This window comes from Physella acuta, unplaced genomic scaffold, assembly GCF_028476545.2.
Source record: "Physella acuta isolate Inbredline_101_S28 unplaced genomic scaffold, ASM2847654v3 ptg000378l, whole genome shotgun sequence".
NCBI lineage: Eukaryota > Metazoa > Mollusca > Gastropoda > Physidae > Physella > Physella acuta.
In genome coordinates this window covers 78,019-104,961 of record NW_026731897.1, presented here as the reverse complement: position 1 = coordinate 104,961, position 26,943 = coordinate 78,019, and the positions used below count along the sequence as shown (strand labels likewise).

Below are 26,943 nucleotides of genomic sequence, written 5' to 3'. Positions count from 1 at the left end.
GGGGGGGGGGGGGGTACATATGTCCCCGGGCGCCAAAATGGGTTGTAAAAACAACAATTTTAACTGCAGTTTTGCATTTTAAATATAAGAAATGTATGGGGGGGGGGGGGGGAGAGTTGCAAATTGAAAGTTTGAGGGGGTGGGGTGGAATTTGAAAGTTTGACGGGGGGCGTAAATTGAAAATTGAAAGGTTGTTCCCGATGAGGGGGGGGGGGGAGAGGCGCCCAATTGAAAGTTTGTCTCCGGGCGCCGGGAAGGGTCGCTACGCCTCTGGTCTATGACCTGGTGTAGCTTTCATCAGGCTGTCAAGCCTGGCTCTAGTCATCGGCGCTGAACCTCCTGAGAAACCCCATCGTTGAGGCATTCTTCAGGCTGAGCAGCCGCGGCATAAAGAGAAAGAAGATGGCCGTCGAGTGGTTCATGAGCACCGACAGGGCCAGCAGCACCACCTTCAGGTTGTGGCTGGTGGTGGAGAAGTGGGCGGGCAGGAAGGCCACCCACATGATCAGGGTCGTGATGACGCACATGGACACGTTGCGGCTCTCCTTGTACGTGCTGGGCAGGCTGTGCGTCTTGAACGCCAGCACGGAGCACAGGAACAGCAACGAGATGTCCAGGACGAAATACGGAGCGACGAGTTCCTCGTGGATCAGGCAGGCCGTCTCGACGTACGGAACGTTTTTTTCCGGCATGAAGTCTAGCACTCGTATCGGGAATTTCATTTCGATAATAATAAAGACAACAATCTATGGAAGAGATAAAAATGTAAACGGATAGTGGGCGCTCAGTGATGGAAATTGAACATAGGCAGAGGCGTAGCGAGGGGAGGGGGTCGGGAGGTGCGGACCGCACCGGGTGACACCCGACCTCGCTACGCCACTGATTATAGGTATTATATTATGTTATAAAACGTAAACTTAACAATAAACTCCAATGCAGAGAAATATATTTTCCATAAGTGCGCGCCCAGACTTTTTTTTGTGTGTGAATATTATAAAAGACTTTTTCCTTTAAAAATATTTAATTTCAATGTGAGATCTATTTTCTACTTTTCACGCATTCGTTCGAAAAAAATAATTTTATACTACATGAGCAAAGAATAAAAATTGCTATGTGTAGGATTAAAGGCCGACAACCAAAAGGCCAATGGGACAACAGGTCGACATAAAATGGCCGACTCGACAAAAGGCCGACAGACTATAAAGCCGACAAACCATAAGGCCGAAAAACATAAAAACCCTAATATCACAAAATATGGGTTACTCCCCTCTAGACTAACATCAAAGACAGAGCTTGACGACATCTCTGCCGACATGTTACATGCTGATTGAGATGGCATCGTTTTCTTGTCTTTACATCTATGCTCTAGAGCAGGGGGTCTCCAAACTTTTCAGTCTGAGGGCCGCATTAATTATCAAATTTCAGTTCGGGGCCAGTTTCTTCTAGGCATGTCTTTGATTTTTCTAGGCAAATTTCCTCAGCCATCACCAACAAACAATTTTTCCTTGGACAAAAATATCTCCGCGGGCCGGATGAGAGGACCTCGCGGGCCGCATCCGGCCCGCGGGCCGTAGTTTGGAGACCCCTGCTCTAGAGGATAAAAACTAGGTAGGACTCACCTCTATGGAAGCGAAGGTCAAAAACGTGAGGACCTGGGACTTAGAACTGGTGTATGAGACCTTGATGTTACCCTTTCTCCTCAGGAAGATCCGGTACACGCGCACGGCCTTGAGCAGCATGGTCATGTACATGGAGGTCAGGCTGACCAGGATCATGACCACACCGATGAAACAGCCCAGCTCGGAGGGGAAGCTGACCAGGAACGGCACCGACAGATACCCACAGAACATGGCCACAAGCTGGATGGTGCTAATCTCCAGGCTGGCCGATTTGATGACGCTGGACTCGGCGTTAACCCAGTACACGACCAGGATAAACAAAACCATCGCCAGGCCAATAAAGGACAAGGTGATGAGGAACGCCGCGACCGGGCGGTGCCAGAGCAGGACGTCGGTCAGGATCCGGATACACGGGCTGGTGTTGTTGAAGTTCTGGACTCGCGGCCAGAAGAACTTGGGACACGAGACGCAGGCCGTCAGGTTCTCGTTGACGTACGCGTTGGACTGGCACTCCTTGCAGTTCCAGCAGCAGGCCAGCTTCTTCAGGTGGTACTCCTGCCTGTCGCACCTGGGCATGCACATGTCCTGAACATCGTCGATCACCTTCATGTAACGATGCGGGTCGGATATATCCCTCAGCATGGTAATACGATCCGCGATTTCCGCGATTTTCAACGGTGTATAGGTTGAAGTTTTCCTATCATGAATAACTTGATACAGATACAGATCTTTATGTACAACGCCGTTTTTGTCAAAAACTACTTTCCCTGAATATCCTTCAAAGGACACGTTTTTGATATACTCGAGAAAATGGCCACGATTAATCTCTATGCAATCGTGTGCCCAAGTTGGCGTGACCCGCTGCTGCTCGTGGCATTGGGAGAACAGGAAAGCGTTTGTAGCCTTAACTAGCACCTGCACCGAGTCGTGGATCACACCGGCGTAGTGGGCGAACCCGTGCTCGTACGCGCCCAACGCTGACATGATGCAAGCGTCGTCCGTCTTGCAGGAGAACTTTTGTCGCAGCATTGGCAGGAACCACGGATTCGGGTTGTCTTTTGTCAGCTTCATCAGAGCGTCTTTGACACCCGGGACATCAGCGAAGTCGTTCGCCACGGCCATGGAGCCCTCTACCAGCTCGCCTGACCACATGTACCTGATCCAGTAGCTCGTCCCTATCCATAAGTTCCAGCCCTCGGTTTTAGTCTTGCGAACAGCGTCCATGATCTTCAAGGTGTAGGTGCTGGACACGAACACCAGCACGACCTTGGGGGCTTGGGGGCTGAAGGTCAGGTGTTTGACCAACCGTAGAATATTCGAACTCTCTGAAATCATGGCCGTGTTGGAGATACACAGGCCGTAGGCCCTGACGCTCTTTTGGATGACGTTAAAGGCGTCCTCAGCGTACATTCCCTGCTCGTAGACGACGGAGAAATACTTCCAGCCCCTAAAGACAAGGAACCGAACCATGGCCAGGCTCTGGGCTGAGAAGGTGGAGGCGAGGTGCATGAAGGATGGAAACTCCTACTAGGAGGAAGAGAAAATGTGTTGAATAAACGTGCTGTTTCACTAGCCCGTGAAATAGATACAATCATGTACAAATACGACAATACTAGGTTATGTTTATTTTAGGCATTTAAATACGTGTTAAATTACATCAATACAATGTTATGTTTATTTTAGACATTTAAATACGTGTTAAATTACATCAATACTAGGTTATGTTTATTTTAGACATTTTAATACGTGTTAAATTACATCAATACTAGGTTATGTTTATTTTAGACATTTAAATACGTGTTAAATTACATCAATACTAGGTTATGTTTATTTTAGACATTTAAATACGTGTTAAATTACATCAATACTAGGTTTTTTTTTAGACATTTAAATACGTGTTAAATTACATCAATACTAGGTTATGTTTTTTTAGACATTTAAATATGTGTTAAAATACATCAATACTAGGTTATGTTTATTTTAGACAGTAACAAATATTTGAAATTACAACAGTTTCTAGTTATGTTTATTTTAGACATGTAAATGCGTGTTAAATTACAATACTAACTTGTGAAACATACAAAAGTGCGAAACTACAACAATCTTAAAACCGCCCATTTAACAACTTTCTGAATAAAGGATAGTGTGTTTTCAAATAAAACATATTCCTATTCCTAATAGGGACCTACATAAAACGGTTAGAATTCAAGAAGTACGACATAATCTATCGTACAACATAGCAATATTTGGAAAACCCTAAATATGTTGCAAATACTTTGATTAATATTGTGAAGAAAATTGTATTTAATGTGCGTTTTCTTTCCCTAGACATGTAACTTACAGCATCAATTTTTGCATCTCTCATTTTCTATTAGTTTATATTATTATCTATATTTAGAATAAACAATGCTTTCTATTATCGTTAACATCTTTATCTACATTATCCAGTATATTGCGTCCTAGATTTGTCGATACAATTGACTAACACCAGACAGCATACAGCCTATACAACAGACCCCTAGACGTAAACTAGACAGCATACAGCCTCTACAACTGACCCATAGACTAACACTAGACAGCATACAACCGACCCCTAGCCTAACACTAGACAGCAAACAGCCTGTACAACTGACCCCTAGACTTACACTACAAAGCATACAGCCTGTACAACAGACCCCTAACACTAGACAGCATACAGCCTATACAACTGACCCCTAGACTTATAATAGAAAGCATACAGCCTTACAACAGACCCCTAGACTACCACCAGAGTGCATACAGCCTATGCCACTGACCCCTAACACTAGACAGCATACAGCCTATTCAACCGACCCCTAGACTTAAACTAGACAGCATACAGCCTATACAACTGACCCCTAGCCTACCACCAGAGTGCATACAGCCTATACAACTGACCCCTAACACTAGGCAGCATACAGCCTATATAACTGACCCCTAGACTAACACCAGAGTGCATACAGCCAACTTACCCCTAACACTAGACAGCATACAGCCTATACAACTGACCCCTAGCCTACCATCAGAGTGCATACAGCCTATACAACTGACCCCTAACACTAGGCAGCATACAGCCTATATAACTGACCCCTAGACTAACACCAGAGTGCATACAGCCTATATAACTGACCCCTAGACTAACACCAGAGTGCATACAGCCTATACAACTGACCCCTAGCCTACCACCAGAGTGCATACAGCCTATACAACTGACCCCTAGCCTACCACCAGAGTGCATACAGCCTATACCACAGACCTCAGTGCCCAAAACATCAAAGCACCCAGCGAAGTTGATGATTGGGATGTTGAAGGTGTTCAAGAGAGAGGATATCGCCTCGGAAGTCTTGGCGTTGTCAGTACCGATCACACCAATCACGGGGAAATCTTTGATCACAGTTAGGTCCCCTGGACGGAAAAGAGTGGGTGGGTTACTGGCCCTTTCATTACTTAGTTCCTTTAAGCAGCTGGAGAATTAGTTAAATGATATTTTTATATGTTCTACAGATCAAGTTTGTTCTGAGATTTGTTTGATATTTTCATATACGTGGAGCTATCGACATTTTAGCGCCAGTAAATATGAGGACATTAGCACTAAAAAATATGTGGACATACCACTTGTGAACATGTGAAATAGCACGTTACCCATCAGCGCATTCACTCTACCACAGTACATCAACATGTATTTTCGTAACTCACGTTCAAATTAAAAAATTTCCTTTTTCGAACCTGGGTGAGATGAAGTAGAGCTGACCTCTTTCTGTGGATTCAGCCTATGAAGGGATTGTGTTGTCAGCACTATGTCCAATCGACGTTGCTTTCCCTGATACACTCATCAGAGATGGGTAGACTCAAGGTGCGGTGCTACTCTAACTAAAGACCCGAAATTGAGACTGTTTAACTCGAGACATTCGGGTTATAACTCGTATGCTCTTCCACACGACCACGCCGTTTCCGTTCAAATAAAATATACACAGTTAAATAGTTCAAGGACGACCTGGCCTAGCGGTAGAGAGCTAGACTGCTAACCCGAAAGTCTCGAGTTCGAATCCCTGTTCAAATCAATAGAACGCCCCTGAGTCCACCCGGTTCTGATGAGTACCTAACTCACGTTAGGAAACAAAGGTTGCTGGGCATAATGTTGACAACATCTTCCTCTTGTATGCTTCTGTCGTTGAAACAGTCGAGTCCTACTTCATGTGCCCCATGTGTTTTTGACACAAACGAACAAAGATGATAATGATTAAAAGTTTGGTCGTGAGTACACTATTTAGTTTACCTGGTCCAACATGCTCCTCTTCATCCCGCCTGACTTCAAGCTTGCCTGTCTTGTTGGTGCTAGGACTCTTAGACTGGTAACCTATTTGTGGAATGAACCGCATTGCGTTCACCAAGGCGACTGTTTCCTTCGAGCAGCTGTCTGTCACGACAAACCCCAGCTTCAAATTGTACAGCAGCTGCCCCTGCTAGATAATTCAATTCAGAGGCTAGATCAGTTTTTGTGGCGGACTTAGGTAATGTAAGTCTATGTTTCTAGCATGGCTTAATAGAATAGAATTAGTAGAAAACCTAAGGACAGCTTCTTGTAACCTTATTGAAAAGATTTAGGAGGGGAGGCTGCAAAGGTTTTTACCGAATAGATTTAGGAGGGAAGGCTGCAAAGGTTTCTACCGAATAGATTAAGAAGGGAAGGCTGCAAAGGTTTCTATAGAATAGATTTAGGAGGAAGGGTACAAAGGCTTCTACCGAATAGATTTAGAAGAAAAGTTTTGATCAGTTTCATTGGCTTAACCAAATAGATTTAGTAGAAATTGTTAGAAGTGGTCATCCAGTTGCTGGATACATTGACGGGAAAATTGTTGCTGGACAGGTTATGTAAATTCTCAACTCGCATTGCATATATATGAACATACACATGGATAAAAACATACACAACAACAGTATTTAGACGAATAGTTCTAGGCGTCGAAAACAATTTCGATTTAGAACTGCTGAAACTTTGACCCATTACAGCTAACTATTGACACTAATTGAGTTGATTAATGACACATGTTACCTCGTTGACGCTGTTGATGGCGTGGACTAAAGGCTCGATCATCGAGATGGCGTTGTAGCTGGTGGTGATGTTGCCGCAGTAGCTGTGTGGTTCCAGCTCCGTCAGCGCGAAGATGGCGCCGATGTTCAGGTCGCCGGGCTGGTGGTACTTGCTCTCCCTCCACTCTGGGAGGGCGTAGTAGGCCTGGCCAGGGTGGGCCACGAGAGCCAGGAGCCAGACGAGTCTAGACATGGCTAGGGAAATGAGCATAGAGAACTCAGGCTGCAGCGCTTAGTTGTCGTAGTGTTTCAACTAAATATTATGTAGGCCCACATGACGCTACGTTTTAGTTTTTATATGCTGGTGTGATTTATAACAAAATAAAGGATTTGGACGCGTCTGGTGTAGGATTAGAGTAAAGATTGAGATTAAGGGTAGGGTCAGGGCAGAGGCGTAGCGAGGGAGGGGGGGGGGACGGGGCGTGGGGGACGTACGTCCCCGGGCGTCGATCTTAGGGGGCGCCAAAATGGGTTGGAAAAACAAATTGAAAGTTAGAGGGGGGTGGTGGAAATCGAAAGTTTGAGGGGGGTGCAAATCGAAAGTTTGATGGGGGAGGGTGCAAATCAAAAGTTTTGGGGTGGGGGCTGCAAATCGGACGTTTGAGGGGGGGAGGGTGCAAATCGAAAGTTTGAGGGGGGGGGTGCAAATCGGAAATTTGTCCCCGGGCGCCGCCTCTGGATCTGGGTTATGGTTAGGACACGCTTAAAGGTCAGCGTCAAAGCTAGGACTAGTTTTAAGGGCTGGTTTAAATCCACACGTAGGACTATTTTTAGCGCAATTTCAAAAAAAGAAAAATTGCGTTTAATAATGCGTCATTTCTGGATGGATGTGTGTCCGCAGCGTGTCCGCAGCTTTAAGTTGTATCTCCTCCTCAACGAAGCAATATCGAGGACTTGTTCCAAAAGCAAATATGTTAAAGCAAGTTCCGAGGATGAACATAGGCCAAAAAACATTCCCGGAATTCCTTCCTGGATTTCCCGGAAAAGCCAAAAAACCTCGAAAAAATGCAGTTTTTTTGCCCACATCTCGGCAACCAGACCACTTACCGACTTGAAACATTTACCAATCGATTCCTGCCATAATTTAGAACAATATTGCTGAAGAAAGTTTTCAAAAATATCCTTTCGTTCGATCATAAAAAATTAATTTCTTCTAATTTGTATTGGCTAAGATTACTAGGAATATACAAATATTTCTACCACCCAAACCAAGCACACCGGCTGAGGCAGTCGCTAGTGAGAGGTAACGTCTACACACGCTGCCATTGGCCAGACTCGCGCAGATCTCGCGAGGGGGCGGGGACTAGCTCTGCTCGTGTGGTTTAAACTGAGCATCGTGTAGGAGTTTATATTTATAGGATGATTTACTTATTAACATAAGGAAATTGCGCTTAAATTGTCACTAGACTTTTTATTAACTTGTTTAAGGTTAGTTTCCTGGCCATGGTAAAGACAAGCTTTAAGGTTATAGCAAGGTTAGGAATAGCTTTAAAGGTTAGGGTCAAGGCCATGGTTAAGATTAGCTTTGAGATTAGGGTCTTGGTTAAGATAAGCTTTAAGGTTAGGCTAGAAACGTATAGAAATACCAACCACCTAACAAAATCAGCTTTAGCTGAAATTTTCTTAAAATTTCGAATCAGCACCGACTAGTGCCGGCGCCAGGTTATTTAGCGCCCTAGGCGACCGCCTAGTTCGCCTTATCGGTAGCGCCGGCCCTGGCTACGACTTGAACTAGAATCCTAACATAAGTTAACTAATCAAGACTAAAAAAATCTATCTAGATTCGAGATGTTTACAGATCTAGATCTAGAAACTAGAGCTAGCTGTCTTTATCGTGACTTGTGATTGACATTCATTTTGATCTGGATATATTTATCTAGAGAGGAAACTATTTCCTAGCTTAACTAAAGTAGCATCACAACGTACCTAGATTCTATTCTCCAGGTTAGACTTTTCCTCAACACCTAATGCAACCCAATTGTTTTGATCATGATTTACATAGATGATCGCCTTCAACAAATCGAAAAGTCCAATCGTTTCCGGTTCGATTAGGTATTAGTCTCCACGTTTAAGAATTTTAGTAAATGGTGCGCAACCTGTGACTATTTTTAGAAACTGTGAGGGGATGTGACTCTGGAGATGTAAAACTTGACATCTATGGAGGTCGTGGGTGGGCGCGTCTTTCACGTTGATTTTTTTAGGAGCTTAGCTAATTTTTGCTATTTATTGAATCGTACATATATATTTTGTATAAATGTAACTGTAGTAAAAGCTTAAGAGTATTTAAAATACGTTTTTTTTTAAGTACCAAACTACCTACTTAGTATCAAGAGGTCACACAAACATTTTACCATTTTATGTCACATCAATTAGGATTTTTAAATTATTTTTAAATGTTATATTTATGGTGAGACACACACACACACACATACATATATATAACACATATGTAATAATTTACATGCAAATATATAGAACAAAAAGCAGACCGAATAGCATTCGATTTTAATAATATTTCTTAAAGAACAAAATTGTGCTTTGTTGATAATTTTTTCATGTTTAATGTTGGTTTAAAAAAATAAACCTTGTTGCCCTACGTATAAAAAATTGATTTTTTCGACCAAAAACAATTGATAGACAATTTAACGAAGAAATGAACATTATAAAAATATGCAATACTCAAACGAATTTGAAAAGAAAGGTTCTTAAAGACATAAAATCAGTTGCGTCACATCACGTTGGTCCACATTTTCATCATATGTCTAAAGTTACGTCATGTGTCTAAAGTTACTCAATAGGTCCATCATTAAGTCATAGGTCCACAGATACGTCATATATATATATATATATATATATATATATATATATATATATATATATATATATATATATATATATATATATATATATATATATATATATATATATTCACCATGACGTCATGCGTCAATAGTGACGTCATGTGTCCACAGTGACGTCATAAGTTCACAGCGACGTCATATGTCCAATAGTTAGTAACTACTTTATATGAGGATCGTTCGAACTTGCCAGAGACACAATCGAAGTCTTCATCCAATTCAGTACACCAACTGACATTGACAAAAATCCAGCGTTAATCGTCATGTTAATCTTAGTCCTCAGGTCTATCAGGTAAGGAGTGAGTCTTGGGAATGGATATATCTCACTAGAGATGTCCATTGAGATGTTGTCTAAACACAGGTCTAACGCTGTTATACCAATGTCAGTTTGACCTCGACTGTCCACATATGACGTCATCCCCACCACCACCACCCCCGTCACTATCCTCATTCACGTTATCAGCTGTACACCCAATACCAAATTCTCCATCGGTCAATGGTTGACAGAGATGCTCTCCCTTAGAGAGACAAAATCTCCATCGGTCAAAGTTTGACAGAGATGCTCTCCCTTAGAGAGACCAAATTTCCATCGGTCAAAGTTTGACAGAGATGCTCCCTCTTAGAGAGACAAAATCTCCATCGGTCAAAGTTTGACAGAGATGCTCTCTCTTAGAGAGACTAAATCTCCATCGGTCAATGGTTGACAGAGATGCTCTCCCTTAGAGAGACAAAATCTCCATCGGTCAATGGTTGACAGAGATGCTCTCCCTTAAAGAGACCAAATTTCCATCGGTCAAAGTTTGACAGAGATGCTCCCTCTTAGAGAGACAAAATCTCCATCGGTCAAAAGTTGACAGAGATGCTCTCTCTTAGAGAGACTAAATCTCCATCGGTCAATGGTTGACAGAGATGCTCTCCCTTAGAGAGACAAAATCTCCATCGGTCAATGGTTGACAGAGATGCTCTCCCTTAGAGAGACAAAATCTCCATCGGTCAATGGTTGACAGAGATGCTCTCCCTTAAAGAGACCAAATTTCCATCGGTCAAAGTTTGACAGAGATGCTCCCTCTTAGAGAGACAAAATCTCCATCGGTCAAAAGTTGACAGAGATGCTCTCCCTTAGAGAGACAAAATCTCCATCGGTCAATGGTTGACAGAGATGCTCTCTCTTAGAGAGACAAAATCTCCATCGGTCAAAGTTTGACAGAGATGCTCTCCCTTAGAGAGATAAAATCTCCATCGATCACTTGTTGGTAGAGATGGTCTCCCCGAGCGAGCCAAACACCTTGTTCCTGTCCATCCGCTTGCCGGCCATGTACCACAGGGCGTACATCCGGGGCAGGAACAGGAAACACAGGGCTGTGGTGTGGTTGATGAGGATGGCCAGAATGATGTAGTAGAACTTGAGCAGCCGCTTGGTGGAGGTGAAGTAGGCCGGCATGAAGGCCACCCACATGATCATGGTGGTGATGACGCACATGGACACGTGACGGCTCTCCTTGAACGTGCTGGGCAGGCTCTGAGTCTTGAAGGCGAACACGGAGCAGAAGCAGAGCAGGACCACGTCGAAGATGAAGAAGGGGATGAGCGTGATGTCAGAGATGTCGCAGACCTCCTCCGTGTACTTGAGGTTCTCTTCCGGCTGGTTGACGATGACGTCGATGGGGAAGTAATAGATCAAGGTGAAGTAGATCACCACCTGAAATACAAGAAGTACCAGATCAAGGTGAAGTAGATCACCACCTGAAATACAAGAAGTACCAGATCAAGGTGAAGTAGATCACCACCTGAAATACAAGAAGTACCAGATCAAGGTGAAGTAGATCACCACCTGAAATACAAGAAGTACCAGATCAAGGTGAAGTAGATCACCACCTGAAATACAAGAAGTACCAGATCAAGGTGAAGTAGATCACCACCTGAAATACAAGAAGTACCAGATCAAGGTGAAGTAGATCACCACCTGAAATACAAGAAGTACCAGATCAAGGTGAAGTAGATCACCACCTGAAATACAAGAAGTACCAAATCAAGGTGAAGTAGATCACCACCTGAAATACAAGAAGTACCAGATCAAGGTGAAGTAGATCACCACCTGAAATACAAGAAGTACCAGATCAAGGTGAAGTAGATCACCACCTGAAATACAAGAAGTACCAGATCAAGGTGAAGTAGATCACCACCTGAAATACAAGAAGTACCAGATCAAGGTGAAGTAGATCACCACCTGAAATACAAGAAGTACCAGATCAAGGTGAAGTAGATCACCACCTGAAATACAAGGATCAAGGTGAAGTAGATCACCACCTGAAATACAAGAAATGTCAAAGCGAGGTGAATTTTTTTCCGATAAAAAAAGGCCAAAACTCTTACCCCTTACTTAAGACTTATTATAATTAAATGAATAATAAACTTTACAATATTGCTAAGTCAACACTAAAATAAAATTTTTTATCATTACAAATATTGTTCACTTATCGGATTCAATAATCACAAGTAGAGGACTGTACTCTGGTTAAGAACCACTGTTTTAATCGAACTTCTGAATATTGTGCTGTTATTTAATTACATATTATTTTGATTTATTTTTAAAATTGTGTGTGTAGTTAAACGTTTTTCAACAAAATTGTGTATAACCGCATTGAATATAAAGCTAATTGCTGAGCCCGACTCTCACCTGAAAGACGAGGAAGATGGAGAAGAAAGCCACCTGGAAGAGAGAGCCTGTGTAGGACAGTTTCATTTGTTTCTTGGACATCTTGAAAATCCGATAGACTCGAACGGATTTAATCAGCATGGCGACGTAGAGTGAGTTGAAGCTGAACGTGAAGAAGCAGATCCCTAGCACACACGACCAATGGGTGGGCCGCAACAAGAGGATGGGCACGCCCAGGTAGCCTGACATGATGGAGATGAGCTGGATGATTGATAGTTCAATGCTCGAGGCCTTGATGATGAACTCCCCCCTGTACACGACGTAAATGACCAGCAGGACCACGGCTAGGATGACCCCTGTCATGGAGAGGATGAGCAGGACAATGGCGATGAGCGAGTTCCACGTCATGTGATCCGGCGTGATGGGCACGCAGACGTCGTGCTGGGGCCAGTGGAGGAGCGGGCACTTGACGCAGTGGGTGCCGTCTGCTGAGACCTTCATGTACTCCTGGCACACGCGACACCGCCAGCAGCAGTTCATATACTGCACCCTGAACTCCCCCGGCTTGCACTTCGGCATGCAGAAGTAATCCGCTTGCGTGTGGGCCTCGGGGAAGCTGAAATGCTCCCAGGTGATGTTCTCAGACAGGGTTAACTTCTCCGTGCCGACGTCGTACAGCCCGATAAAGCTGGGCGTAATTTCTCCGTTGTTCGGGACCAAATTAGACTGGATGACTTTCACGTTGCCGATGACGTCGCCTTCCTTGTTAAAGACAATATTGCCGGAGAGTCCCTTGAAAGAGACCTTCCAGATGTAGCTGATGAACTCGTGCTGATGCCTGTCGAAACATTCCGAGGCCTGCTTGCCTTTAGCTGTGGGACATTTCTCCTGCAGCAGCATTGACAGAGCATGCGCAAGCACCAACACGGCGTCGTAAACCAGACAAGACGGCAGTAACATTTTGCATAATTCCTTATGATTCAGTTTCTTTTCTTCTTCGCTTTGATAAGGAAGCCAAGGATTTTCGCTCGTTTTTAAACTCGTCCTCACAATTTCCAAGAACCCGGGGATGGGATGCGTGTCGTAGGCCACGGCGATGGAGCCGGGAATGAAGCCGTCGCCATACATATTGACTGTCAACGTGTCCGTTCCTATCCACAAAAAATCTTTCTCCGTCCCGGTTGCCTTGGCGGCTGCAAATAGCCGTGGAAACACAATGTCAGACACCAGCACCACGACAATCCGCGATAACTTAACTTGCTTCTTCAGCCGGTTCAACACCTGTTCGTACTTGGTCGAGTCCATCAGTTTGATGGTCATGGCGATGCACATACGTTCCTTCTCCGCGCGGAGCCTGAGCGCTCTATAGGCGCCATCGCCGTAGGTTCCCGCCTGATACATTACGGAAAAATAAAGCCAGTTCTTGATTTTCAGCAGCTTGATGATCCCTGCGAGCTGATACCTGAGAGGGGCGATCACTCTAAAGAATGCTGGAAATTTGTTCTGTTGAAAGAACGAGAAAGTTTAAAATACCGAACAAAGCTGGGTAACTGGGAATAGAGGGTTTGTGCCGATGTATAGAGGGAAAAGGGAGGGAGGTAAAAATTTTCGTTTCCAGGGGTCAAATAACTGTGGGAGGGGTCAAATAACTGTGGGAGGGGTCAAATAACTGTGGGAGGGGTCAAATAACTGTGGGAGGGGTCAAATAACTGTGGGAGGGGTCAAATAACTGTGGGAGGGGTCAAATAACTGTGGGAGGGGTCAAATAACTGTGGGAGGGGTCAAATAACTGTGGGAGGGGTCAAATAACTGTGGGAGGGGTCAAATAACTGTGGGAGGGATCAAATAACTGTGGGAGGGGTCAAATAACTGTGGGAGGGGTCAAATAACTGTGGGAGGGGTCAAATAACTGTGGGAGGGGTCAAATAACTGTGGGAGGGGTCAAATAACTGTGGGAGGGGTCAAATAACTGTGGGAGGGGTCAAATAACTGTGGGAGGGGTCAAATAACTGTGGGAGGGGTCAAATAACTGTGGGAGGGGTCAAATAACTGTGGGAGGGGTCAAATAACTGTGGGAGGTGTCAAATAACTGTGGGAGGGGTCAAATAACTGTGGGAGGGGTCAAATAACTGTGGGAGGGGTCAAATAACTGTGGGAGGGGTCAAATAACTGTGGGAGGTGTCAAATAACTGTGGGAGGGGTCAAATAACTGTGGGAGGGGTCAAATAACTGTGGGAGGGGTCAAATAACTGTGGGAGGGGTCAAATAACTGTGGGAGGGGTCAAATAACTGTGGGAGGGGTCAAATAACTGTGGGAGGGGTCAAATAACTGTGGGAGGGGTCAAATAATTGTGGGAGGGGTCAAATAACTGTGGGAGGGATCTACGAATCCCTGTGTGTATCACGTGACTTTTGCAGTGGTCAGAGAAGGTTGGAAGGGATCTATGTCGTGGGATCTCGTTACACTTAGAGAGTCAGTTCAATCTATCGTGGTCAGTGAGATATGCCGAGATGACTTTCAATCTATCGTGGTCAGTGAGAAATGCTGAGATGACATTCAATCTATCGTGGTCAGTGAGATATGCCGAGATGACATTCAATCTATCGTGGTCAGTGAGATATGCCGAGATGACATTCAATCTATCGTGGTCAATGAGATATGCCGAGATGACATTCAATCTATCGTGGTCAGTGAGATATGCCGAGATGACATTCAATCTATCGTGGTCAGTGAGATATGCCGAGATGACAGGAACAGGGATAGAGTGGACATGTATACAGCTGGACATGTATACAGCTGGACATGTATACAGCTGGACATTTATACAGCTGGACATGTATACAGCTGGACATGTATACAGCTGGACATGTATACAGCTGGACATGTATACAGCTGGACATGTATACAGCTGGACATGTATACAGCTGGACATGTATACAGCTGGACATGCATACAGCTGGACATCTGTACAGCTGGACATGTATACAGCTGGACATGCATACAGCTGGACATCTGTACAGCTGGACATGTATACAGCTGGACATGTATACAGCTAATCATGTATACAGCTGGACATGTATACAGCTGGACATGTATACAGCTAATCATGTATACAGCTGGACATGTATACAGCTGGACATGTATACAGCTGGACATCTGTACAGCTGGACATCTGTACAGCTAGTCATCTATACAGCTGGACATATCTACAGCTGGACAAACGCTCATGGTTGATAAATTCGAAAAAGTCTCGAGTTCAAACCCTCTGGCAGATAAGGCTCGATCCCTTCCAACACTAAAATTTAAGAACGAAGAAGAAGAAAGAAGAAGAAGAGTCTGAACTAGAATGTGTGTGACCAAATATTATTATACAATGTGACCAAATATAAATAAACTGTGACCAAATATAAATACAAAATGCGACCAAATATAAATTCAAAAATGGTTTTAATCACAGTTTGAGACCCATCAATTGTTGAGTCCTTAACCATGTTTTCTGAAAACTTAATCTAAACGCAAATCTAAGTGGGTACCTAAGACAAGCCCTAGTTTTGAATATTGGCTCAATCTAGACACCCGGGGGTCGGGTATGTACACCCGAGGGTCGGGTATGTACACCCGGGGGTCGGGTATGTACACCCGGGGGTCGGGTATGTACACCCGGGGGTCGGGTATGTACACCCGGGGGTCGGGTATGTACACCCGGGGGTCGGGTATGTACATCCGGGGGTCGGGTATGTACACCCGGGGTCGGGTATGTACACCCGGGGGTCGGGTATGTACACCCGGAGGTCGGGTATGTTGCTGGGAGTAATCGTACATAGGGTCAAAGTTACCGGTAGGTGTCAAGGTCACCATAAACAGCAGGCGCACAGCATGTTACCTGCAGTGGCGTAGCGAGGTCGGGTGTCACCCGGTGCGACAATGAATGGTGTCACCCCCCAGAGGCATAGCGACCCTTCCCGGGGGACAAACTTTAAAAGTTTCGAGTTGCACCCCCCCCCCCTCAAACCTTCGAATTGCACCCCCATCCCCTAAATCTTCGATTAGCACCACCCCCCTCCCTCAAACTTTCGATTTGCACCCCCCTCAAGTTTTTCTCTATATTTTTTACTTTTTTTTTGCCTTGGTGTCACCCCCCTAAATGGTGTCACCCGGTGCGGTCCGCACCCTCGCTACGCCTCTGGTTACCTGCGATGTTTGATGCGATAGTTGTACGGCTAAGGGGCAACAACCCGGACAGCTTACCATGTCACTGAGAATATCCGCGGACGCCAGAAAGCTGACCATCGGGATGTTCATGGTGGCCAGTAGCGTGGAGGAGGGTATGCTCGTCAAACTCGTGTCCGTCCCCACCACTCCAATGACCTTGTTCTGCTGTGGGTCAGTCGTGTTGCCTTCTGGTAAACCAAAGAGAGTATTTACTGGCACTTCGTCATCGCAAGATCTACCAAAACCTCACAAATGGACGATACAACTCTCCAAGCTTACATAATGATGACTATAACACCTCACAAATAGACCACACATCTTCCCACACTTTCATTACGACAAATCTAAACCTCAAAAATAGACCCTCAACATGTATATACTGACAACTCCAAAAGCCTCACACTTCCTTTAGAAGAACACACAATTAGACTGGGGAACATGCCTACACTTCCTTTAGAAGAACATACAATTAGACTGGGGAAGATGCCTACAATTCCTGTAGTAGGACACACAATTAGACTGGGGAACATGCCTACACTTCCTGTAGTAGGACACACATTTAGACTGGGGAACATGCCTACACTTCCTGTAGTAGGACATACATTTAGACTGGGGAACATGCCTACACTTCCTTTATTAGGACCCACAATTAGACTGGGGAACATGCCTACACTTCCTTTAGTAGGACACACAATTAGACTGGGGAACATGCCTACACTTCCTGTAGTAGGACATACATTTAGACTGGGGAACATGCCTACACTTCCTGTAGTAGGACACACAATTAGACTGGGGAACATGCCTACACTTCCTTTATTAGGACCCACAATTAGACTGGGGAACATGCCTACACTTCCTTTAGTAGGACACACAATTAGACTGGGGGACATGCCTACACTTCCTTTAGTAGGACACACAATTAGACTGGGGGACATGCCTACACTTCCTTTAGTAGGACACACATTTAGACTGGGGAACATGCCTACACTTCCTTTAGTAGGACACACATTTAGACTGGGGAACATGCCTACACTTTCTTTAGTAGGACAACATTTAGACTGGGGAACATGCTTACACTTTCTTTAGTAGGACACACATTTAGACAAGGGAACATGCCTACACTTCCTTTAGTAGGACAACATTTAGACTGGGGAACATGCTTACACTTTCTTTAGTAGGACACACATTTAGACAAGGGAACATGCCTACACTTCCTTTAGTAGGACACACATTTAGACTGGGGAACATGCCTACATTTCTTTAGTAGGACACACAATTAGACTGGGGAACATGCCTACACTTCCTTTATTAGGACCCACAATTAGACTGGGGGACATGCCTACACTTCCTTTAGTAGGACACATTTAGACTGGGGAACATGCGTACACTTCCTTTAGAAGAACACACAATTAGACTGGGGAACATGCCTACACTTCCTTTAGTAGGACACACAATTAGACTGGGGAACATGCCTACATTCCTTTAGAAGAACACACAATTAGACTAGGGAACATGCCGGTCGAAAACCCCCTGTACAAAAACCCCCCGCGACATAAACCCCCTGGACAAAAACCCCCCGCGACATAAACCACCTGGACAAAAACCCCCCGCGACATAAACCCCCTGGACAAAAACCCCCCGCGACATAAACCCCATGGACAAAAACCCCCCGCGACATAAACCCCCTGTACAAAAACCCCCGTGACATATACCCCCTGTACAAAAACCCCCCGCGACATAAACCCCCTGGACAAAAAACCCCCGCGATATAAACCCCCCGGATAATAACCCCCGGACTGAGGTTTATATAAAGAAAAATTAACTGCAACCAATTTCTATTATGATTGACTTTGAAATGTCTGTGATAAAAAGTGTTGAAAGGGTATTTCCAGATTGTGAGGTCAAAGGATGTTTCTTCCATCTTAGCCAAAATAGATACAGAAAAATTCAGGACTCTGGCCTTCAACAACTCTACCAAGTTGATAGTGAATTTGCTCTCAAGCTCAGAATGCTACCTGCGTTGGCTTTTGTTCCCATCGAACACATGAGTTATGCCTTTGAAAAATTATTGGAAATTTTCCCCCAAGAAGGAATGCCGATTGCAGACTACTTTGAGGACTACTATATTGTCAGACCACAACGTCGAGGTCGAAGACAACCTATGTTTCCATTTAATATGTGGAACATGCACACACGTGCAGAAGACCATATGCCAAAAACAAACAACTCAGTTGAAGGCTGGCCCAGAAGTTTTCAGTCGCATATGGGATGTTGCCACCCAAATATTTGGAAATTTATTGACTTTATTAAAAAGGAACAATCTCTCCAAGAGGTTTATTGTACACAGATTAATTCAGGTCACTGTTTATCAAAACAGAAAAAAAAATATATTGATAGCAGCTCTCGAATTTTAACTGTTGTTAAAAATTTTAATGATTCCACCATTATTGAGTATTTGCGAGGCATCGCTCACAATCTGTCTTTTTAAAGTTAAAATAAAAATAAAAGTTTTTTCCTAATGTTTGTTTTGTATTTTCATATTAATTTTGTTTCTCATCATCTTTGGTTTTCCTTATGTAAACCTCAATTGGGGGGTTTTTGTCCAGGGGGTTTAGATCGCGGGGGGTTTTTGTCCAGGGGGTTTATATCGCGGGGGTTTTTGTCCAGGGGGGTTTATGTCGCGGGGGGTTTATGTCCAGGGGGTTTTTGACCGGGAGCCGAACATGCCTACTCTTCCTTTAGTAGGACACACATTTAGACTGGGGAACATGCCTACACTTGCAATAGAAGAAAACACATTTACTACACTAAGTGGGGAACATGCCTACACTAACAAACTCGATATTACCAGCTAAAAAAGTATGTAATCTAGCACTCAACCACTCACTCTAGTCAACCTCAGCATATTTCCTCCACTCAAAAACTCATTCACCATATTCCCTCCACTCAAAAACTCATTCACCATATTCCCTTCACTCAAAAAATCACGCAACATATTCCCTCCACTCAAAAACTCACTCACCATATTCCCTCCACTCAAAAACTCTAGCACCATATTCCTTCCTTTCAAAAACTCACTCACCGTTTTCCCTCCAGTCAAAAACTCACGCACCATATTCCCTCCACTCAAAAACTCACGCACCATATTCCTTCCTTTCAAAAACTCACTCACCATATTCCCTCCACTCAAAAACTCACGCACCATATTCCCTCCACTCAAAAACTCACGCACCATATTCCCTCCACTCAAAAACTCACTCACCATATTTCCTCCACTCAAAAACGCACCATATTCCCTCCACTCAAAAACTCACGCACCATATTTCCTCCACTCAAAAACTCACCATATTCCCTCCACTCAAAAACTCACCACATTCCCTCCACTCAAAAACTCACCATATTCCCTCCACTCAAAAACTCACCACATTCCCTCCACTCAAAAACTCACCATATTTCCTCCACTCAAAAACTCACCATATTTCCTCCACTCAAAAACTCACCATATTTCCTCCACTCAAAAACTCACCATATTTCCTCCACTCAAAAACTCACCATATTTCCTCCACTCAAAAACTCACCATATTTCCTCCACTCAAAAACTCACCATATTTCCTCCACTCAAAAACTCACCATATTCCCTCCACTCAAAAACTCACCATATTTCCTCCACTCAAAAACTCACCATATTCCCTCCACTCAAAAACTCACCATATTTCCTCCACTCAAAAACTCACCATATTCCCTCCACTCAAAAACTCACCACATTCCCTCCACTCAAAAACTCACCATATTTCCTCCACTCAAAAACTCACCATATTTCCTCCACTCAAAAACTCACCACATTACCTCCACTCAAAAACTCACCATATTTCCTCCACTCAAAAACTCACCATATTCCCTCCACTCAAAAACTCTCCATATTTCCTCCACTCAAAAACTCACTCAGCATATTCCCTCCACTCAAAAACTCACCATATTTCCTCCACTCAAAAACTCACCATATTCCCTCCACTCAAAAACTCACCATATTTCCTCCACTCAAAAACTCACTCAGCATATTCCCTCCACTCAAAAACTCACCATATTTCCTCCACTCAAAAACTCACCATATTCCCTCCACTCAAAAACTCACCATATTTCCTCCACTCAAAAACTCACTCAGCATATTCCCTCCACTCAAAAACTCACCATATTTCCTCCACTCAAAAACTCACCATATTTCCTCCACTCAAAAACTCACTCAGCATATTCCCTCCACTCAAAAACTCACCATATTTCCTCCACTCAAAAACTCACCACATTCCCTCCACTCAAAAACTCACCATATTTCCTCCACTCAAAAACTCACCATATTCCCTCCACTCAAAAACTCACCATATTTCCTCCACTCAAAAACTCACTCAGCATATTCCCTCCACTCAAAAACTCACCATATTTCCTCCACTCAAAAACTCACCACATTCCCTCCACTCAAAAACTCACCATATTTCCTCCACTCAAAAACTCACCATATTCCCTCCACTCAAAAACTCTCCATATTTCCTCCACTCAAAAACTCACTCAGCATATTCCCTCCACTCAAAAACTCACCATATTTCCTCCACTCAAAAACTCACCATATTCCCTCCACTCAAAAACTCACCATATTTCCTCCACTCAAAAACTCACCACATTCCCTCCACTCAAAAACTCACCATATTTCCTCCACCCAAAAACTCACCATATTTCCTCCACTCAAAAACTCACCATATTTCCTCCACTCAAAAACTCACCATATTCCCTCCACTCAAAAACTCACCATATTTCCTCCACTCAAAAACTCACTCAGCATATTCCCTCCACTCAAAAACTCACCATATTTCCTCCACTCAAAAACTCACCACATTCCCTCCACTCAAAAACTCACCATATTTCCTCCACTCAAAAACTCACCATATTCCCTCCACTCAAAAACTCACCATATTTCCTCCACTCAAAAACTCACTCAGCATATTCCCTCCACTCAAAAACTCACCATATTTCCTCCACTCAAAAACTCACCACATTCCCTCCACTCAAAAACTCACCATATTTCCTCCACTCAAAAACTCACCATATTCCCTCCACTCAAAAACTCTCCATTTTTTCTTCCACTCAAAAACTCACTCAGCATATTCCCTCCACTCAAAAACTCACCATATTTCCTCCACTCAAAAACTCACCATATTCCCTCCACTCAAAAACTCACCATATTTCCTCCACTCAAAAACTCACCACATTCCCTCCACTCAAAAACTCACCATATTTCCTCCACTCAAAAACTCACCATATTCCCTCCACTCAAAAACTCTCCATATTTCCTCCACTCAAAAACTCACTCAGCATATTCCCTCCACTCAAAAACTCACCATATTTCCTCCACTCAAAAACTCACCATATTCCCTCCACTCAAAAACTCACCATATTTCCTCCACTCAAAAACTCACTCAGCATATTCCCTCCACTCAAAAACTCACCATATTTCCTCCACTCAAAAACTCACTCACCATATTTCCTCCACTCAAAAACTCACCATATTTCCTCCACTCAAAAACTCACCATATTCCCTCCACACAAAAACTCACCATATTCCCTCCACACAAAAACTCACCATATTCCCTCCACACAAAAACTCACCACATTCCCTCCACACAAAAACTCACCATATTCCCTCCACTCAAAAACTCACTCACCATATTCCCTCCACACAAAAACTCACCATATTTCCTCAGAAAGCTGAGACTCTGCCCCACAGAAATGGAGGGGTCTAGTCGAGTGTCCAGGATGACGAACCCTAACTTAATGCCTGGCAGTATCTTCTGCTCCTGTCCATCAGAGACAACAAAACATTCAGGCGTTTATTCAACTGTAGCCACCAGCTAATCTAAGGCTAAACCCGTGTTGTGTATTCAACTGTAGCCACAAGCTAATCTAAGGCTAAACCCGTGTTGTGTATTCAACTGTAGCCACCAGCTAATCTAAGGCTAAACCCGTGTTGTGTATTCAACTGTAGCCACAAGCTTATCTAAGGCTAAACCAGTGTTGTGTATTCAACTGTATCCACAAGCTAATCTAAGGCTAAACCCGTGTTGTGTATTCAACTGTAGCCACAAGCTAATCTAAGGCTAAACCCGTGTTGTGTATTCAACTGTATCCACAAGCTAATCTAAGGCTAAACCCGTGTTGTGTATTCAACTGTAGCCACAAGCTAATCTAAGGCTAAACCCGTGTTGTGTATTCAACTGTAGCCACCAGCTAATCTAAGGCTAAACCCGTGTTGTGTATTCAACTGTAGCCACAAGCTAATCTAAGGCTAAACCCGTGTTGTGTATTCAACTGTAGCCACCAGCTTATCTAAGGCTAAACCCGTGTTGTGTATTCAACTGTAGCCACAAGCTAATCTAAGGCTAAACCAGTGTTGTGTATTCAACTGTAGCCAAAAGCTAATCTAAGGCTAAACCCGTGTTGTGTATTCAACTGTATCCACAAGCTAATCTAAGGCTAAACCCGTGTTGTGTATTCAACTGTAGCCACAAGCTAATCTAAGGCTAAACCCGTGTTGTGTATTCAACTGTATCCACCAGCTAATCTAAGGCTAAACCCGTGTTGTGTATTCAACTGTAGCCACAAGCTAATCTAAGGCTAAACCCGTGTTGTGTATTCAACTGTAGCCACCAGCTAATCTAAGGCTAAACCCGTGTTGTGTATTCAACTGTAGCCACAAGCTAATCTAAGGCTAAACCAGTGTTGTGTATTCAACTGTAGCCAAAAGCTAATCTAAGGCTAAACCCGTGTTGTGTATTCAACTGTAGCCACCAGCTAATCTAACGCTAAACCCACAGTGTTTCACCCTAAGTTGGCTAAGTTAAAAACAATCGTTTGTCTAAGTTAAGAACTATCATTTGGCTAGGGTCTTCTTCTTCTTCTTTGTTCTTAATTTTTAGTGCTGAAAGGGATCGAGCCTCATCTTCAAGGAGGTTAGAACTCGATACTTTTTGTTCCGAATTTATCAACCATTAAATTTTGCCGACTCGACCACGCCTCCAATACAATTAAATATACGTGTCAACTGTTAATGCGCCATTGAGGCTATGTCAGCCTGCTTTTCTTTTTGGATTTGCTTCCATAGCCTTTGTCCAACCAAGAACAAACTACAAGGCAGCAGTTGTTTGATTTTGGATTTGTCTTTCCTAGAAGAGGAGCTGTCCCCAGCTAACGAGCCTCGTCTGCCCGAGGGTTCGAACTCGAGACTTTTCGGTTTAGCAACCATGAGCTTTACCGACTCGACCACGCCGACCTCTAGTGCTAGAGTAAGAACAACCATTTGGCTAGGGTAATAACAATCATTTGACTAGGGTAATAACAATCATTTGACTAGGGTAAGAACAATCATTTAACTAGGGTAATAACAATCATTTGACTTGGGTAAGGGTAAGAACAATCATTTGGCTAGGGTAAGAACAATCATTTGGCTAGGGTAGAACAACCATTTGACTAGGTTAAGAACAACCATTTGGCTAGGGTAGAACAACCATTTGGCTAGGGTAAGAACAATCATTTGGCTAGGGTAGAACAACCATTTGGCTAGGGTAAGAACAATCATTTGGCTAGGTTAAGAACAATCATTTGACTAGGTTAAGAACAATCATTGGGCTAGGTTAAGAACAATCATTTGTCTAGGATAAGAACAATCATTTGGCTAGGTTAAGAACAATCATTTGACTAGGTTAAGAACAATCATTTGACTAGGTTAAGAACAATCATTTGACTAGGTTAAGAACAATCATTTGACTAGGTTAAGAACAATCATTTTACTAGGTTAAGAACAATCATTTGACTAGGTTAAGAACAATCATTTGGCTAGGGTAATAACAATCATTTGACTAGGGTAAGAACAGTCATTTGGCTATGGTAAGAACAATCCTTTGACTAGGTTAAGAACAATCATTTGGCTAGGGTAATAACAATCATTTGACTAGGGTAAGAACAGTCATTTGGCTAGGGTAAGAACAATCATTTAACTACGCTTGGAAGAATCATTTCATCAAAGAGGCCCTTTTACATTGAGCGTTTTTTTTTAAATAATTATCTTTAAATAAAAAAATCAATTAAGTAGTTAAGACAGAAGAAACACAGCATGTTCAAATTGTAATAAAGAAATAATATTATATAGTTATAATACACCGTGCGATTGAATGAGAATACAAAAGTTGAATGAGAAATGTTGCAATGAGTCAGATTAGGAGGTCATAAAGTAATTGTTTTCGTATCGTTTTGTATATATTTTCACGCATAGATTGTTTTATTTTATTAGGAAGATTGTTCCACAAATTAAAACCAGAGTAGGTGAAGCTTTATTTTTTTTTTCTGTAAAAAAAAAATTGAACATGGGATGGGTAAACTAAAGGTTAGGTTCAACCCACCTGGGTAGGACCAGTGTGGGGGGTGGGGGTGTAGTGTTGACAATCTTACCTTGTTTATAATGTTGAAAATGTGATCGACGGTCTCTACCAAGCCAACACTATTGAACGGGTGCAGCGTGTACACTTTCCTATCCTCGTTGAAGTAAGTGACGGCGAAGAGACAGCCGATGTTCAGGTCGCCAGGCTTGGCCCATTTGACCTTGGGCAGTCCGGGCACGATGTCTGAGCCCAGGGCCATCTGGGGGGCCAACATCACGCAGCCCAGGAGCGACACGGTGAGCCGCAGGGCTGGCATCGCTGGCTCAAGGCGGTGCCAAGTTCCAGCGGTCATCTTGGACAAATGGGGGCAGTCTGGTTACACACGACACACAGCTAGGGATGGTCTGGTTACACACGACAAATATTTGGTTTCACACAGCTAGGGATGGTCTGGTTACACACGACAAATATTTGGTTTCACACAGCTAGGGATGGTCTGGTTACACACGACAAATATTTGGTTTCACACAGCTAGGGATGGTCTGGTTACACACGACAAATATTTGGTTTCACACAGCTAGGGATGGTCTGATTACACACGACACACAGCTAGGGATGGTCTGGTTACACACGACAAATATTTGGTTTCACACAGCTAGGGATGGTCTGATTACACACGACAAATATTTGGTTTCACACAGCTAGGGATGGTCTGATTACACACGACAAATATTTGGTTTCACACAGCTAGGGATGGTCTGATTACACACGACACACAGCTAGGGATGGTCTGGTTACACACGACAAATATTTGGTTTCACACAGCTAGGGATGGTCTGGTTACACACGACAAATATTTGGTTTCACACAGCTAGGGATGGTCTGGTTACACACGACACACAGTTAGGGATGGTCTGGTTACACACGACAAATATTTGGTTTCACACAGCTAGGGTTGGTTTGGTTACACACGACAAATATTTGGTTTCACACAGCTAGGGTTGGTCTGATTACACACGACACACAGCTAGGGATGGTCTGGTTACACACGACAAATATTTGGTTTCACACAGCTAGGGATGGTCTGATTACACACGACAAATATTTGGTTTCACACAGCTAGGGATGGTCTGATTACACACGACACACAGCTAGGGATGGTCTGGTTACACACGACAAATATTTGGTTTCACACAGCTAGGGATGGTCTGGTTACACACGACAAATATTTGGTTTCACACAGCTAGGGATGGTCTGGTTACACACGACACACAGTTAGGGATGGTCTGGTTACACACGACAAATATTTGGTTTCACACAGCTAGGGTTGGTTTGGTTACACACGACAAATATTTGGTTTCACACAGCTAGGGTTGGTCTGATTACACACGACACACAGCTAGGGATGGTCTGGTTACACACGACAAATATTTGGTTTCACACAGCTAGGGATGGTCTGGTTACAAACGACAAATATTTGGTTTCACACAGCTAGGGATGGTCTAGTTACACACGACAAATATTTGGTTTCACACAGCTAGGGATGGTCTGGTTACACACGACAAATATTTGGTTTCACACAGCTAGGGATGGTCTGTTTACACACGACAAATATTTGGTTTCACACAGCTAGGGATGGTCTGGTTACACACGACACACAGTTAGGGATGGTCTGGTTACACACGACAAATATTTGGTTTCACACAGCTAGGGATGGTCTGGTTACACACGACAAATATTTGGTTTCACACAGCTAGGGATGGTCTGTTAACACACGACACATATTTGGTTTCACACAGCTAGGGATGGTCTGGTTACACACGACAAATATTTGGTTTCACACAGCTAGGGATCTGGTTACACACGACAAATATTTGGTTTCACACAGCTAGGGATGGTTTGGTTACACACGACAAATATTTGGTTTCACACAGCTAGGGATGGTCTGGTTACACACGACAAATATTTGGTTTCACACAGCTAGGGATGGTCTGGTTACACACGACACACAGCTAGGGATGGTCTGGTTACACACGACACACAGCTAGGGATGGTCTGGTTACACACG

General features: G+C 43.6%; 2 protein-coding genes across 2 annotated transcripts; both read right to left on the bottom strand.

Moving 5' to 3' along the window:
* Window positions 1–257: 257 nt before the first annotated feature.
* On the bottom strand, window positions 258–8,739 carry LOC131941949 (metabotropic glutamate receptor 8-like). The gene is made up of 6 exons (XM_059301583.1): window positions 8,655–8,739; window positions 6,691–6,923; window positions 5,914–6,100; window positions 4,894–5,042; window positions 1,620–3,143; window positions 258–746 (listed from the first exon to the last, which is right to left on the bottom strand). The coding sequence occupies exons 2-6, from the start codon at window positions 6,919–6,921 to the stop codon at window positions 318–320; spliced, it is 2,520 nt and encodes an 839-aa protein (XP_059157566.1). The 5' UTR covers window positions 6,922–6,923; window positions 8,655–8,739; the 3' UTR covers window positions 258–317.
* Window positions 8,740–10,829: 2,090 nt separating this feature from the next.
* LOC131941948 (metabotropic glutamate receptor 8-like) lies at window positions 10,830–25,227 on the bottom strand. Its single transcript, XM_059301582.1, has 5 exons — window positions 24,946–25,227; window positions 22,193–22,298; window positions 16,492–16,643; window positions 12,264–13,745; window positions 10,830–11,285 (listed from the first exon to the last, which is right to left on the bottom strand). Exons 1-5 carry the CDS (start codon window positions 25,225–25,227, stop codon window positions 10,830–10,832), a joined length of 2,478 nt encoding a protein of 825 aa, XP_059157565.1.
* Between the last annotated feature and the right edge of the window lie 1,716 nt (window positions 25,228–26,943).

Bases quoted from the DNA above. Each gene is read 5' to 3' on its own strand.
- LOC131941949 (XM_059301583.1), bottom strand. From the start codon at position 6,921: ATGTCTAGACTCGTCTGGCTCCTGGCTCTCGTGGCCCACCCTGGCCAG. The intron at 6,101-6,690 runs GTAACATGTGTC...TGAATTATCTAG, and splicing joins CCATCAACAGCGTCAACGAG to CAGGGGCAGCTGCTGTACAA. The intron at 747-1,619 runs GTGAGTCCTACC...TCTCTTCCATAG, and splicing joins TGACCTTCGCTTCCATAGAG to ATTGTTGTCTTTATTATTAT.
- LOC131941948 (XM_059301582.1), bottom strand. From the start codon at position 25,227: ATGACCGCTGGAACTTGGCACCGCCTTGAGCCAGCGATGCCAGCCCTG. The intron at 13,746-16,491 runs GTAAGCTGTCCG...TTCTTTCAACAG, and splicing joins CGGATATTCTCAGTGACATG to AACAAATTTCCAGCATTCTT. The intron at 11,286-12,263 runs GTGAGAGTCGGG...CTTGTATTTCAG, and splicing joins CCATCTTCCTCGTCTTTCAG to GTGGTGATCTACTTCACCTT.